Here is a 15309-nt window from a genome sequence, read left to right on the forward strand (position 1 = left end):
TGGAAATCTCTCAATTTGACCATAAAAATAGACTAACTCACCGGTAGGTACCCTTAAAAAGTAGCTCCCATAATAGAACACGAAAACACCGAATACATCATCTATCTGTAACATTTTTTCAAAACCAAATACAAAACCAAACATTATTAATAAAATCTCCAAATCCTCACTAAACAATACCCAAAAAATAACTAACCCTACAATTAATTAGCTACTATCCTCACTTACAGTTCCCAAAAATCCCATCATACGACTTGTATAACAAATAAACGGTATAAGCAGAAAGTTTCAACAACAATGTACTTACCACTTTTCACGGCGGACGCAGATAGAATAACTAAGCTTTAATAGAACTGCTTCACGGAACAGCAACGACGACAACACGGAAACAAAGCGTTGTATTTTTTGGAGGAAAAACGTAAGGACTAGGGCTTCTTGTAATTGTCTATGACTGATATAGACATCATTGGCATATCTCATATGAAGCGTTGCACAATGTTTTCTAAAACGACGTCGTCTTAGTGCACAAAGACCAATATGTTCCATAATTTTCTACAACGGACCACATCAGCCCCATTCACAGCATCTTTGCAACACGTACTCACTCTCATGCCACATAAGCGTCATGTAATCTGAGTCCATAACGTGTGACAAAACAGACAGAAGGACCCATTTTCAATTCGATTTTGGTTTGTTTACTAAACTGGATTTTGTTGTTTGTTGGATAATTGTGAATAATTTTGAATAATTTTGGATGTTGTTTGTTGTGAACTTGAGAGTTGAGATTATTGGGTTGGATTGTTGGTCATGTTTAGTACTTTTGAATAATTTTGAATAATTCTGGTTTATGTAGTACTTTTAATTTGAATAATATTTTGAAGTTTAGATTAGACTATAATTATATTTTCATGTGTTTATTTATATTTTATTCACTATTTTATTATAAAATGGTTTTTTCGATTCAACCACGATCAAACCGGTTGAACTTATAAACCAGTAAATCAGTAGTTAGAGCGGTTTGATGACCGGTTCGGTTTTCAGAACCTTGCTTCTCTTTGCTGCTGCTCACGGTGGTCCAACCGTTTTCTCCGCTGCTTCTTCTTCTTCTTCAATATTTCTGCGTTTTCGTCTGTTCGTCTTCGAATCTCAAAATTTAGGTATGCTAAGAATTTTCCTCTGTTCGTCTGCATGATCTCATAAATCAGCTTAAAGGATCACAATCCTTTTTAACAAATTCACAATTCTTGCATGTCTTAGGGTGTTTTCCTAGTTCTGATTTTTATTTATCTTGTTTCCTCGGTTTGTTGCTGTGTGAGAAGGGTTTCTTCGATAATCATTTTCTGCAACTTCAGCAGCTGCAATATTATTGAAATTGTGTCTCTCTTCTTTGAAGATTCTCAAAGATCTTTCGAAACAGAATCTTGAAAAACTTATAGAAAATTCTTTATTATAATTATCTACATTCATCAGTTATCAATATATTTTTTCTTTTTTATCTCTTCTTGATTTGAAGAATTGGTTGATTCTGTTCTGTTTCAGCGTAATAGTAGTTTCCTGATTTCTGATTTCTGTGTATTACTTTTCTGTATATTAAGATGGCTCAGCAGGTACAAGAACTTACAGTGATAGCCCCTGATCAAAATATGGTACATTATAGGGTTACTCGTGATACCACAGTTGCTATTGTAAGATCCGTAGTAGCTTGTTTAAGGGGTTTCGGAGAGGCAGAAGTGGAAGCAATGCTGAGCGTGGGCCCAGATTATATACCTGTTCCGGACCATCTGCATCTGTGGGAGCCGGCAACAAGTCAATGTACTCTGGTTTTCCAGCAGCCGGGACGCATCCCCCCGATTCGTGGACAATGGTGATGATGCCGATGGTGACCAGAAGAGGGCAAAGGTTAGAGAAGAAATGAAAATTCATAGCTAGGTAATAGTTGAATAGATTATCTTGGAATACTTATTGAGCTAATGATGATACACTAGGTTGTTTTTGTCCATGGAGGCGAGGCGTTCAAGTCGGTGCTGTTAAGATAGATGAAGCAGCTGGAAGCATGGAACAGTTGACAATATAATACATTGCAAGTTCTAGGATCTGTCAGATAGGTTTCTGAATCTGCATTCTGTAATCAATTTCCTGTCAAATATACATTTTCAACTTTCAGAATTCCTGTTTTCGCTGATGTTTAGAGTTTAGCTAAACATGATATGCATAGATTTTACAACTGAATTTGTGTTTTATAGTACCAACTGGTAGTTATGGTGACAGTAAATTTGGAGTTTGAGTTGGCCTGGTCTGAAACATTTGATGGTTTTGAGAGAGAACAACTTTTTGAACAACATTATTGGCCGTGTAACTGATGGAATTTATGAAGGTACCACTGAGTTTGAATTCTGGTTTTATCATTTTGATAAAACCAACCACAGTTGAATGCAAGATTTGAGATTGGATATTGATCTTAAGAATTAAGATAATGTTACCATATGAAATATACTTTAGGATTACACAAGTATTTCTCAAGTTTTATAGTTCTATGAGAATGGAAATGGACTTGGAAATTTTGTTGGGTGCATTTTATGTTATCTATATTCTATTTATAATGCTACTAATTAAGGTCTATGATTTGAAAGATTTTTGGAGTCTATTTTTATTGACCTGAATAAAGGAGCTCTCTTAATGATGAACTACAATAATCTTAACTCTATTTTTCTCAAGATTATTGATTATACAAGTGTCACAAGCATATTCTGTTCCAATAATTTTGATTTTAATATGAAAAACTTATTCAATTGCCAAAATTTAAAGTACTTGATGGTCGTTTTATCTTACATGGATAGTATTCTGTTGGAGAATATGTTCTCTTACATGGATTTCACTAAATAAATATCAAAATCTTGTGCATTGATTAAATCAAAATGTCCTACCATAAACACATGTATATACAATATAGTTTTTTATTAAGCCAAGGCCCAAGGGACAATAGAATGTTAAATTGTCTGTTACATCACTTTGCAACCAAAATGAAAATGAAAAATTTTCACTATTTTGAAGATATTAATCATTCTTTCCATACAGGAATGATACCCTGTGCTGCCAAACGTTTTTCAACCCAAAAGATTATGAGCTTTGCAGTAACTTTCTTTTCATCAACAAGAAATGGCTCAACAGTGCTTGGTCCTGAGTTATATGATGACAATGAAAACCCCTTTGGACCTGTTCCAAGCCAAAATAAATAATATCATATTACATATGCATGTTCCTTAATAGAAGACAACATTCGATAACTTTGACAAGATATAAATACAGAGACAGAGAAATACAAAATTTTCGTCTTAAAAGTTACTATTCTTTATACTGATCTCTACTCTAAACATAACTTTGTGTCTCTATATCCATGTATTTATATTAAGTCTGCAGTTAAAAAATGTAGTCGTATAACCCTACACTTTTCCAGTGACACAAAAAAAATGTTACCTACCAGTTATGCCTGTGGGAAAGAAGGCCCAAAATGAATATGGATTTCCCTTTTTCAAGAATGAACTTTCCAACTGTCAATCAAGACACAATCAAATATTAAGATTTAATCAATCATGAAAATTTTTGCAAGGTGTGAGCACAATCTTAATCAACTACACTAGTTGAATTTTGGTGAATTTTGACAATGTTACTAACAAATAGTTCTAGTCATGTAGCATTATATTACACTCATATGAACAATAACATAGGTGCCATATAGTCACATTACTAACCTTATTGTCCTTAAAGACCAACTCAATCTCAGAAATCTTTGTGCTTCAGTATTCTTTAAGGATACATCTCCTCATCTGAGTAGCGCTGACCGTGCTTTAGCCGAGCTTCTTCGCTGCTCAGCTTTGCGCTGCTGCCTTTACCTCTTTTGTTTCGGACTCCTTTGTTTCAGAAGTAGCTATGAACATAAAAATGATAAAATGAAATTAGAGTTTTTTGCTTAGACTAATCATTAATAAATAAAAGAAAGATTCAACCATAGCTTTTATTGTGTTAATGCATGAACACACCTGCTGTAGTAGTAGATGATTCTTGAACAGCAGAACAACATGTGATCTTGTTTTTTCTGTTAGCTGATTTTAGTTTACTTACAATCTGCAACAAAAGAAAATCAAACATTAAAAGAAAGTGAACTTTTATATTGGAATAATCTTAATCCAAAACTAACATAATAAGGATCAAAAAAGGTGTAACTACATGTGCAATAAATTCCATAAACTCAATCCAATAGAAGACATCAAAATTTTCTTTATTGATTCGTATAAAGCATACCAAAGGTGGAATTGCTGATGATGATGATGAAGAGGGTATGGAATTCTTAGAAGCATGCAAAGAAGAAGAAGAAGGTGAAGTAGTTAATGACCACAAACGAAAGCTAGAATCACCAAGTGTTCCTCCTCTTAACAAAATTGCCATTTGCATTATTCTCCTATGTTAAATGCTTCCTTTTTTTCCTTTCCTTTTTTTTCCCTAATTCAATCTCCAACCATTTTCTTTTTGTTGTCACTGGTTTGTTGATGATGGCTTTAGTGAGAAAAATAGAAACTAGAGTGGGAGGAACAAAATGAAAGAATCCTCTGATCCACATGGTTTTTTGAAACAATATGTACCACTGATTTTTACGACTTATATTTCTATCTATCTAATATTATATGAAAAAAATGAAATTAACAAATAATAACAAACTTGTTGGAAACACTAGAGTACAAAACTAGAGTAGTGACAAAGAATGAATGTGTGTTGAGTTAATTTCAACCGCATATTGAACTTGCCAAGACAAACTAAAACTCCTTTTAACTCTTTTTAGGAGATTTTTCCCCATATCCACATGTTTCTCTTATAGTTATTTTAACCCTCTTTTTTTTTTTACTTTATGAAAAATCCAACAAAAAACATGCACTATTTGATTTGAACAATCTTTTGCACGGTTGAAAAGTTGGTTAAAATTTTATAATTAGTTTTAATCGAACATCTCATATTTTCTCTGGATTTTTTTCTAATATAAATTATGAAAAATATTTATTTTTCCAAAATCTATTTCTGAGTTTTATTTACCGAAATGCACATTTTTTTTTTGTATTTGGACGCCGGGGAGTAAGGCAAATTTGCTAATTTTTATAGAGTTCGCCGTGGGGTGCGATGAACTTGCCCAAATAAAAAAAAAAAAAAGTGCATTTCAGTAAATAAAGCTGGAAACTAGGTTTGGTGAAAATAAATATTTTTCATAATTTATTATAGAAAAAAAAAAATCCTATTTTCTCTTCACCTTTTGCACTCTATAATATACATTTTTTTACTTTTATAGGACAGCTAGTTTAATCCCTTTTTTTTTGGGTGAGATTCTTAAGTTTGTTTAAATATTGAAGATTTATACTCATGTTAAATGTGTCATTTTAATACCTTAAGTCTCTATACCATTAGACTAGAAAAATAATGAAAGAGATGTTTCTTTTACCTTTTTTTTTTTTTTTGAAAGAAAGATGTAATATTTGGTACTATAGAATAAATTATGTCAAATAGGTTTGTCCTCTTGATTCTTTGCTGAACAAAAGTTACAATGTAAAGAAAGCACCTCAGCAATGAACTCTCAAAATACAAGAGAAAAATATTTCACAGTTGCTATATTTAGGTAAGCACAATGTAGCAAGTTTGAATCATGCTTTCAACCTTGTATTAGACTATGTTCTTTTGGTTGTTCTACTTCTCTTCTTAGCAGGCACATGAGAAGGAAAACTTTTCTGCTTGAACTTTTGAACCAAATTGTATACCTGCATATATAAAGCATCAAGAATATGAAACTTTTAAGTTCAATCCTTAACTCACTAGAAGCAAAATATTTAAAATGATGTCTCTTAACTGAATTGATAGTGCACAATTATTTATATCAGTTCTAGTTTAGACTTTAGAGTTTAATTATGTTATAAACTAATGCTGTAAAAGAGTTTTATATTGTTGCCATTTAGATGGTTGCATTTGTAAGACTTTTCAATATAAAATCACTTTTCTCATATAACAATACATAAATGGATGTTAGTGAAAAATTTTACACTGACAATGTATAGAAAATAAATCCTTTAGTTTATAAGGACCAATTCATATCATACTACTGGAAAAGATTTTGTTAATGTTGGAGTCTCAGCAAGCTACCTTTCTTACACTGGTTGTTAGCCCCATACTTGAAAGCGAATTGCCGTCAACATATTTCCAATTTGTAGTTTCATTTCCATGGCTTCTCAACACATCTTCTACTTTTCCTATTAGAAAATAAATCAAGAGGTAATTAACATTAATTTAAAAGTACTGTATGTGCACAGAAGTCAAAATATATGCAAGTAAAACACTTAATCAAGAGCAGTTTTATATAGTTGTCAAATACCAATTCACTTGACTAAGTTTCAAGTGTAGTAATTTGTGTAATAGATTATGGACTGTCATTTATAGTTTATTATTAGGAACAAAAAAAAATCTCTTTAAGTTTTAGAGAGAAGGAGTACTGGTAATTTTTTTTTACTGGAGAATTAAAATACCAAAACCATCTTGCAATGCTAGATAGATAGGCACAAACCTTTCAACTGCAACACTAGTAATTCGACATACAACTTGAGGCGAATGTGACTGAAAATGTGAACGAATTCCCCAACATCTTCCCTCAGAACAATATTGCAATTCCTTTTGCTTCTGGTGTCAATTTTGAGAACATTTTTCAAGAAGAAATTTGTTGCCTCTCTTCTAGCCGATGAAGTAGTTTCGCCATCCAAAGAGGCAGATGGAAACTCCCATAGACCGGCAAGCAATCCTTCATCAGGCCTTTTGACAAGAATAAATTTGCTTGTTGACTGTTTTTCGTCCGACATTGTATCAGCTCCAAGTAACTCAACAACACATACAGCACTAAAGTCACATCTTTGTTTAACCTTCGTGCCCTTTACAGGATAATCTGTTACCGCTACTGAAGTATCTTCTTTAGAAATTGACAATGCTTTACAAAATTCTGATACTGGACATGATGAGCAGCTCGGATTCAAAGGCGTGCACACGGTTGCCCCAAGTTCCATCAGGGATTGATTGAGGTCCCCTGGTCGGAGAGGATCGACCAACTGAGCTGCTACTTTCCTTAATCTCCGTATCAATCCCACAAAGAACAAAGAAAAGAAAGATAGTAAAGAAAAAGAAATACAAGCCTAAACATATAAGTTGAGAATTTGATTTGATGCATGAAAATATGCTTCGATTTTTCCATTTTCTCACATTAGTCTAAAGATCAGTTAATGAAAAAAAATCATACAACTGAAAAGCTAAAACATGTGTCACCTTCTACGCAATAGTTTGCATTCTTTGATGACACAAATAATTTGTTCGTGAAGTTCACAAAACTCACCAAAATCTCTTAACAGTTGCTGAATCTTTTGGATTAGCAGAAACGGCCCTTAATCTAGCAATCACCCTTACGACGTTCCCATCAACAACAGGTACTGCCTGATAATTTAATCCATGAGTATCCAATTACAAGTTTCCAGGAACCAAAATCACAGAAACAGCCTACCAACCTCGTTGAATGCTATAGAGGCAATTGCTCCGGCTGTATACTCCCCAATTCCAGGAATCTTTTGTAGCATAGAAGCCATTTTAGGAATCCTTCCTCCTTCTGCAACGATTTTCTTCGCACCCTAACAGCAGGAAGGGAAACAATTTTCAAAGCTTAGAGCACATACTGGTATAAGGAAAAATCAAATGTTGTAATGAAAGATCACCTCAAAAAGAAAACGAGCTCTTCGATAGTAGCCCAAACCTGCCCACATTTCATTTACTTCCTGCACAAAGATGGTACCAATTGTGTTGGGAGGATACAATTAGTCTACCAACTACAACAAATGCTTCTCAGTTTTCAAAAGATTAAAAGGTAATTTGATATCTGTAATCCAAAGCACATAAAAATAATTCATTAACAAAAGAGTGAACAATGATAGATATAAACAAACAGAGGAACTACAACATTTTGAGCAATGTTCATGATAACTAGATAAAAAAAAAATTTTTAAAAAAATCTAGAACTTGACAATCATAACTGAAAATAGCATTCGAATTGCAGAAATCTCTAGCAATTTAACTAACATCATTACAAAGGGTAGCAAGTAGCAAGAAAGGAATCAAAACCAATGAAAGATAAGTGATGGGAATAGTACCTCAAGAGAAGCTTGAGCTAGATGATGAATAGTGGGCCATTTCTTCATCCAACGGTTGTAATAAGCAATAACAGTCTGAACCCTTGTTTGTTGAAGCATCACCTCAGAAACCCACACACCATAAGCCCTCCTTTGCACCTCTTCATCTTCTTCTTCATCATCATTGCCATTGGAAGCATTCTTGGAAGTTCTCCATGGGAGATCCCTGTGGTTGTTGTCATACCATTCCAACAAGGCTAGCCTCAGTTTGTGAATCTCATCTTTGGTGAATGAGGAGGAGCAAGAAGAAGGTGCTGAATCCTCTATGTCTTGTAGTTGAAGGTGTTCTTCCACCAAAGTTTGTTTCCTTTTTCTGTTGCTGACCCTAATAACAGTGGCCTTGGCCATGTTGTTCCTCTGAGACATTTTAACAAACAGTTGTGATGCAGAACTCAGAAGTGGGTTAACAGCTCTATCCAATGTTGTTGGCATTCAAATCAATAATCATGATGCAATCTATGAACTGTGATACAACTTCTTGGGAGATGGAGAGCTATGCAGAGCGGTAGGGCGCCCTCCCCCAATATTTGAATTATTATAAATCATTCTCAGGATTATCGTCAATTTTTTCCACTAGTTATTATTAATATTATACAATACTTGTCAATTTTATATTTTTGAGTATCCACTAAATTTGGTTCCTAACAAATTTTAGAAAGTCCATAATATTTGCACTTTTTAGATTAAATTTTGTTGATTTGCGGATCGAATCTGAGTTTTAAGAAATTTTAAGTTAAACATTTTGATTCTCAACAAGTTTTTATTATTTTAGAGGTTTACGAAATAGATTGATTTTAAAAAGATTAATTTATTTTATAGTAATATTTGTTAAAAATCTAATTACACTATAATAATATTTTGAATTATATTTTATCAACACATATTAAACAATTTATTGTGAATGATAGATGGACTAAATTGGTGTCGGACATTTGTTACTTCTCAATTTTATGTTTCTTAATAAGTGTTTACTAGATTTAAAAATGTCCTCTAGATAATTTGAGAAATCTGAGAGTGAGATTTTTATAGTGTACAAATTAGATAATTTGATTTGTGATGAAATAATAATTTTTTTACTAAAACACAAATTTAACCTTTAGATTCGTATATTTAAAACATTTAAAATAAAAAATGATGAATTTGACCTTTAGATTTGTAAGTTTTTTTAAAAAAATAAAAATCACAAATCTAACCCTAAAATTTGTGGTATCCATACAAAAAAAATTACACAACACATTGTTAAAAAACACCATCTGAACTACAACACAAAAAGTCAAAAATTAAAAAGTACTGCATTAACAAAGAATGAAAATTCACCTGCGATTATTTTTAAATATAATTGATAGTTGATAATAATGAGATAATTTAACATATTTGACTAAATTTTCATCTAACTATCTTTAACAATAAACTTTATATAAAAATAATTGCAGGTGGTGACGAAAGTTTAATCCAACCATATTTTTTAAATAAGAAATGAGGTTGGTTATTTGAAAAAAAAAATAAAAACAAAATTAACTCATTAAACTAATTTTAAAGATCAAAATACACATTACCTCTATCATCTATAAAACACATATCAATATGAACTCAAGAAAAGCTTTTTAAGCATATTCCAAAACTGATTAAATATAATATCTTGACTGTCTTCTTGAAGAAAAAGAAATGCATAGAACTTATTACACACCAAGTTATATATATTTTTGGTTGGCCACGGTATTCCTCAACTCGACAAGCTAAGGACTAATCCATTGTGGACCGGAGCTCCATTTAAGAGCCGCTGGCTAATGGGTTGCTGCATGCATAAGGCGGGATTCAAACTCCCGACACTTGCTTAAGCGGACGAGTGAGCTAACCACTCGACCAACCCAAGTTGGTTACCAAGTTATATATATAAACTCATAGTAAATTAGTAATATACTTGATTACTAGCTAATCTGGTTAATAATGTAAAATTTTACACGACTATACACCAATTTTACTACTTTTTAAAAAAAAAAAAAAGAAAACAGAACAGCCACCAACTTTACTTCAAACTGAAAATGCTACGAAATTATAGAGACATGGTGTTATAACTTACAGGTTCTCTGAGGAACACAAACATGAAAAGAGGAAAATTACAGTGAAATCTCACAGAATATAAATAGGAAACTCAATAGTCATGCTAGCACATAGCCATAACTTATTACATCATGATCATAGTATCAAACTTAGATGTTTGCCAAACTGAGTTGAAATCACACATCTGTGCAATATTCTCTGGAAACAATTTATTGAGAAACTGAACTTTAATTTTGGCACCAGACCCCAGAGACCTTCCATCTTCAACTTCTTAAGAGCCTTTTTAATACAAAGCACAGAAAAGTTGAAAACCCACATCTGTGCAACATTATTTGGAGACTCCACAGTGGTTGCAGATTTTGAACACCTTTAAAAATGCCATGGATGGCTGAAAGCACACTAAACTGGACCTGATTAAAGGTGATGCGGAAAACAAAATTAATCAATTAAAAAAATGTTCAATTTTGAGATTAGAGCAGGCAGTAAGAACCAGTCTTCCAACAAAAACAGAAACTCAAATAAACAAAGCAAACTTAAAATAATTTTTTAAAAAATTATTGCTGACTCTAAAGTGTTAACTTAAAATGAATGTACTTAAATTGCATAACAAGCAAACTGAAACTATGAAATCAGAGTTGCATGCCATGCAGAGTCCACATATTTGACAAAGAAATATAGCTAGCTAATAGAAGATATTAGCTCCAACAATGTTTACCATAGGACAGTTTGAAGAATAGCTTACCTTAATCTGCTTTGTTTCTTGAAATCCAAGCTCCTCATCTATTCTTGCGCCTTTTAGTTTTCTAGTAGCAAAGGACATCCTTCAATAACTGGTTTCAGATTTTCCTTCTTCTTTATGTAGTCAGGAAGTGATTCTAACTTTTCACAGTTTACAACTGACAAAGAAGACAGTTGAGGCATAATCTTCTTGTCTCCACCATTAACATTGATTCCAGTCCATCCTTTCCACTCATCCAACTTTATGAAGTGAAGCTTTCTCAATCTGGGAAATGCAACTGCATCAGGTGAGGAGCCTTCGTTGACAGCATCCTCATGGTTTAATCCTATTCCCAGAAATTCGACACCTACTATCTTCACATTAGGCATATTCGTGATCTCAAGTGATTCAAGGAATGGGAGTTTCCCTAAAGGGGGCAAAACTTTGCATTCACTACATCTATGAAGCTTTAGGTGTGTTAGTTTGTTCAATTCCATCATCCAGTTGGGGAATGAACTTCCTCCGTAGTCAAATATTCCAAGGGATTGCAATTGAGGAGGTGCTTCTAAGCTATCAAGTAGGACTTGATCGTTGGCCTTCGATCCTACGATAGAAAACCACAGTTCCAAGCCAAGCAGATTTTCCTTGTTCTTTAGATCAGCTCTTGTAGCTTCAGAAATTTCAGTTTTACGACTTTTACCACCCAATCCATCTATGGTAAGACATCCTTCGATATTGTTTAGATTTTCCAAATCTCCAAGACTGCATGCTTTGCTTCTGCTAGCACCACCACTGCTCCCGAAGAATCGATTTAAGGTTCTCAACAAGGTTAAGGTTGCAATCCCTTTTGGTAGGTAGCTAAGGCTTGTTGTCCAGAGAATCTCAAGATGCCGCAACTTGATCAATTTGCCTATACTTTCTGGCAGTTTCTGAAGACTTTTACATCCGTTGAGATTTAAAGTTTGCAAATTAAGCAAATTACTTATTTCAGAAGGCAACTTCTTTAGCTTATGATTGAAAGACAGGTTAAGGTACCTTAGATGTAGCAGTTCAGTTGCCTTCAATGAAAGCTTTTCTATTGGGCAATCGCTCAAATCCAACGCCCTGATCCTCTTCATACGAGGTAGACTGTTGGCAAGATTTGTTGGATCCATGTCGGAAAACTTGGACAAAACCATTAGAGTGTGTAGTTTATCTGCCTTGAGTTTACCTCCATTGTCAATTGAATCTAGGAAAGAGGTTTGATCTTCAAGATACAGGGTACAATGACGGGTAAAATGACGATAACGAGCAGGCTCTGTTACAGCGTCGTTGTCTCCGGACTCTTCACCAGGAAGCATTATGCGGCATTCGTTACGCGCAAGATCTTGGATAAATTCATGCATTTCTTTCTTCAATTTGCATTTCAAGGCGCCCTCGCCTTCCCGTCCAGAATCTCTAGATAATCAAAATTCTGCGAAAGGAACTACGAAGCACGTTCATTAGATCTGACAAGTGGTTCGAATATAGGTTGCTGACGTCTTCCAGAACAAGAAGGAGTTCCCTGTCCTCTATGAACTTATGAAGCTCAAGTTTCAATAATTCAAATTCATTGCCGGCGTATTTCTCTGGTGTTTCAGGAGCGAATTCCAGCATAGACTTAACAATTCGCTTCACATTGAATTGTTGAGAGACAGTTACCCATGCCATGAAATGAAATTTACTTTTCACTTGAGTACTGTTGTAGACATGTCGAGCCAGCGCGGTCGTTCCCATTCCAACCTCTTCTCTAACAAGACATATGCATCTATGAGATTCCTTAGTCAACTTTCTAATTAAGTCTTGAATTTCAGCATCTCGACCAATCATGGGTTCTTCGTCATTTGAGGGAACTGCGGGCGAATGCAGATCTAATGGCTCCGGCTCAGCCTCGTCGGGTGCTGGATCCGAACTCGAACCAAGTTGCTCAGCCTCGTTGGGTACTGAATTCGGACTCGAACTAAGTTGCAACTCGCTGACTTCTTTAATCAAGTCCTCAAAGTCACGAATAATGATGCTGCTCGCCTCACGGTTTCCCTCCTTGCGGCGTTGGAGGAGTGGGAGGCCTAGAAAGTGTAACTTCTTCGCCTGTTGCAGTAGCTCAAATTCTTCTGAAACACCAATTAACTCATAGCATAGATCTTTAATGCCTTGAAACCATGACTTCACTCGTGGAACCTTCAGGTTCTTCTCTGCGTCTTCGATGATATCCAGGACAGCACCGGATATCGTTGATGCCCTTGACCACATTTCTCTCTTAATCACCTTATGAGAATTCGCGTTCCTCAAAACCTTTACTCCCGCCATGATCACTGTATCGCCATTATTGCCCATTGTACATAACTTTTTTTGCGGATTATTTGAGTGTTTGAGCCCCCGTAATTTATGTATCTGGTTTCTGTTAGTTGGTTGGTTTGGTTTAGAGTTTAGACTTAAGCTTAGGACAAGTCTATTGGCACGCGCCTCATGCATAATATATTCAATAATGCTCCACATCCAAGCAAAAAATACTGATTCACGCGCCTCCTCCAACCTCCAAATCGTTTGTAATTTATGCGCTACATGTAACGTCAACCTTACTTTGCTTAACGTAAACAAAGCTGCAAACTAAACCTTCGTTTCTGCTTGTGTTTGCTTTCTTCTTCTTCTCTGTTTGCGTTCTTTCTTATTGATCTGCATTGACTTCAATGTAATAGGCTTTGTCGTTATCCTCTGCTCGCGTTTTCGTTCTTGTTGTTGTTGTTCTTCTTTTCTATTCGCGTTCTCCGTTATTGACCTGCATTGACTTCAACGTAATAAGCTTCGTTTTCTTCTTCGATCTGGACTTCTAAATCGAAACAATGAATGATTCAACTTTAAATAAGTTGAATGAGAGCGATTTGGATTATTCTTTTGAAACGAATCAAGCTGATGAGGTTTGGATTATTCAATTTTGAATCGAATTCAATGGAATGCAATTCCTAATTCTATTTTGAATTGAATTGAATGGACGCATGCGTTCTGAATCTGAATTGAATTGAATTGACAAAATCTAAATTGTAGAAAGAGGTATTTCGAATTTGATCTTGTATAATGGATTATGTTTCGTTCAATCAGTAGTATACAATTGTTTCACCATGAGTATTTGTTTCGGTTCGTTATGCAGAAAGCTTTTTGAATTTGATTTTATATACTGGATTATGTTTTGTTCACTTAATACTATAGAATTGTTTCATTATAATGACGTTTTTAAATTATGTTTCGTTCAACTGAGAACTATAAAATTGTTTCACCATAGTGATGTTTTCGGTTCATTATGCAGACCAGGTGTGTTGTGGATGAAAAGTTTGTCCCAAAGGTGGGGATGATTTTCAAGACACTAGAAGAAGTCGGAAAGTTCTACAAAAATAAAGAACATGACTCGGAAGGGAGACGAGTTTAAGAATCAACTAATCGTATGCAGTAGAGAGGGGAGGTAAAAATCCAAGATATCTCCAACTCTGAAGACAAACCCCTCAGCCGGGTTAAACTGTCCAGCCAGAATCTACGTACATATAATGAAGGATGTTAGTCTTTAGACAATTTTTAAAGTTTTTTTGAAGCACTCACACCCTTGCTATCCAGACCGTGTAGAGATGCTCAAACAACACAATGAGCTAAGTATGTTTGTGCGTCGAACCATCGAAACCAACGAGGAAGCTAGAATTAGACCGAGCAAAACTTACCAATCGTTTGTAGCAGCAGCCGAAAGTCACCGGGAACTCAGTTTTATAGAAAAAGATGTGATGAATTACATCACAAGGGAAGTATGGAATGTTTCTGAACAAGATGATGCCAAAGAATTCGGGAAGTACCTACTAAGAATGAAAGAGAAGAACCAAAATTTCTTTTTCGAGCTCAACCTCGAAGGCGATCACTCCATCAAACATGCATTCTGGGCCGACGCAAGAAGCAGGGCTGCATGCAAGTATTTTGAAGATGTGGTTTCATTCGACACCACCTACAACATAAACAGGTATTCGGTTCACCCAACTTCAGTACTTACGTTCACTATATGCACAAGTTTCGGTTCATTTAACCGTGAGATTGTCCATGTATGCAGGTACAATCTGGTTTTTGGTTCATTTGTGGGGGTGAATTACCACGGTCAGTCAACACTTCTCGGATGCGCGCTGATGAGAAACAAGGACATTAATCATTCAAATGGCTATTCGAGTGTTGGTTCCGTTGCATGGGAGGGAAGCCACCAAAAGACATTCTCACCGACCAATGCGCATCGATGCA

General features: G+C 34.8%; 3 protein-coding genes and 1 long non-coding RNA gene across 6 annotated transcripts; 1 reads left to right on the top strand and 3 right to left on the bottom strand.

The window, feature by feature from the left end:
• The first annotated feature begins 973 nt into the window (after nucleotides 1-973).
• LOC112726403 (uncharacterized) lies at nucleotides 974-2469 on the top strand. The gene is made up of 3 exons (XR_003165251.2): nucleotides 974-1157; nucleotides 1596-1899; nucleotides 1986-2469. It is a non-coding gene; the product is annotated as an uncharacterized lncRNA (long non-coding RNA).
• Nucleotides 2470-2938: 469 nt separating this feature from the next.
• LOC112726404 (uncharacterized) lies at nucleotides 2939-4910 on the bottom strand. The gene is made up of 5 exons (XM_072210098.1): nucleotides 4300-4910; nucleotides 4038-4122; nucleotides 3750-3925; nucleotides 3479-3548; nucleotides 2939-3213 (listed from the first exon to the last, which is right to left on the bottom strand). The coding sequence occupies exons 1-3, from the start codon at nucleotides 4447-4449 to the stop codon at nucleotides 3867-3869; spliced, it is 294 nt and encodes a 97-aa protein (XP_072066199.1). The 5' UTR covers nucleotides 4450-4910; the 3' UTR covers nucleotides 2939-3213; nucleotides 3479-3548; nucleotides 3750-3866.
• A 554-nt stretch (nucleotides 4911-5464) lies between these two features.
• LOC112726405 (adenine DNA glycosylase) lies at nucleotides 5465-9179 on the bottom strand. The gene is made up of 7 exons (XM_025775782.3): nucleotides 8211-9179; nucleotides 7779-7838; nucleotides 7575-7694; nucleotides 7406-7503; nucleotides 6593-7140; nucleotides 6175-6281; nucleotides 5465-5795 (listed from the first exon to the last, which is right to left on the bottom strand). The coding sequence occupies exons 1-7, from the start codon at nucleotides 8679-8681 to the stop codon at nucleotides 5706-5708; spliced, it is 1494 nt and encodes a 497-aa protein (XP_025631567.1). The 5' UTR covers nucleotides 8682-9179; the 3' UTR covers nucleotides 5465-5705.
• A 1074-nt stretch (nucleotides 9180-10253) lies between these two features.
• LOC112726406 (putative disease resistance RPP13-like protein 3) lies at nucleotides 10254-13491 on the bottom strand. Of its 3 annotated transcripts, none has more exons than XM_072208529.1 (3): nucleotides 12064-13439; nucleotides 11053-11698; nucleotides 10254-10720 (listed from the first exon to the last, which is right to left on the bottom strand). In XM_072208529.1, the coding sequence occupies exon 1, from the start codon at nucleotides 13378-13380 to the stop codon at nucleotides 12466-12468; it is 915 nt and encodes a 304-aa protein (XP_072064630.1). In that variant the 5' UTR covers nucleotides 13381-13439; the 3' UTR covers nucleotides 10254-10720; nucleotides 11053-11698; nucleotides 12064-12465. The 3 variants fall into 3 exon arrangements, with proteins under 3 accessions (XP_072064630.1, XP_072064629.1, XP_025631568.1); XM_072208528.1 differs by having other exon boundaries at nucleotides 11053-11721; nucleotides 11972-13434; XM_025775783.3 differs by having other exon boundaries at nucleotides 11053-13491.
• Nucleotides 13492-15309: the final 1818 nt, after the last annotated feature.

Source organism: Arachis hypogaea, chromosome 12 (genome assembly GCF_003086295.3).
Source record: "Arachis hypogaea cultivar Tifrunner chromosome 12, arahy.Tifrunner.gnm2.J5K5, whole genome shotgun sequence".
Taxonomy (NCBI): domain Eukaryota; kingdom Viridiplantae; phylum Streptophyta; class Magnoliopsida; order Fabales; family Fabaceae; genus Arachis; species Arachis hypogaea.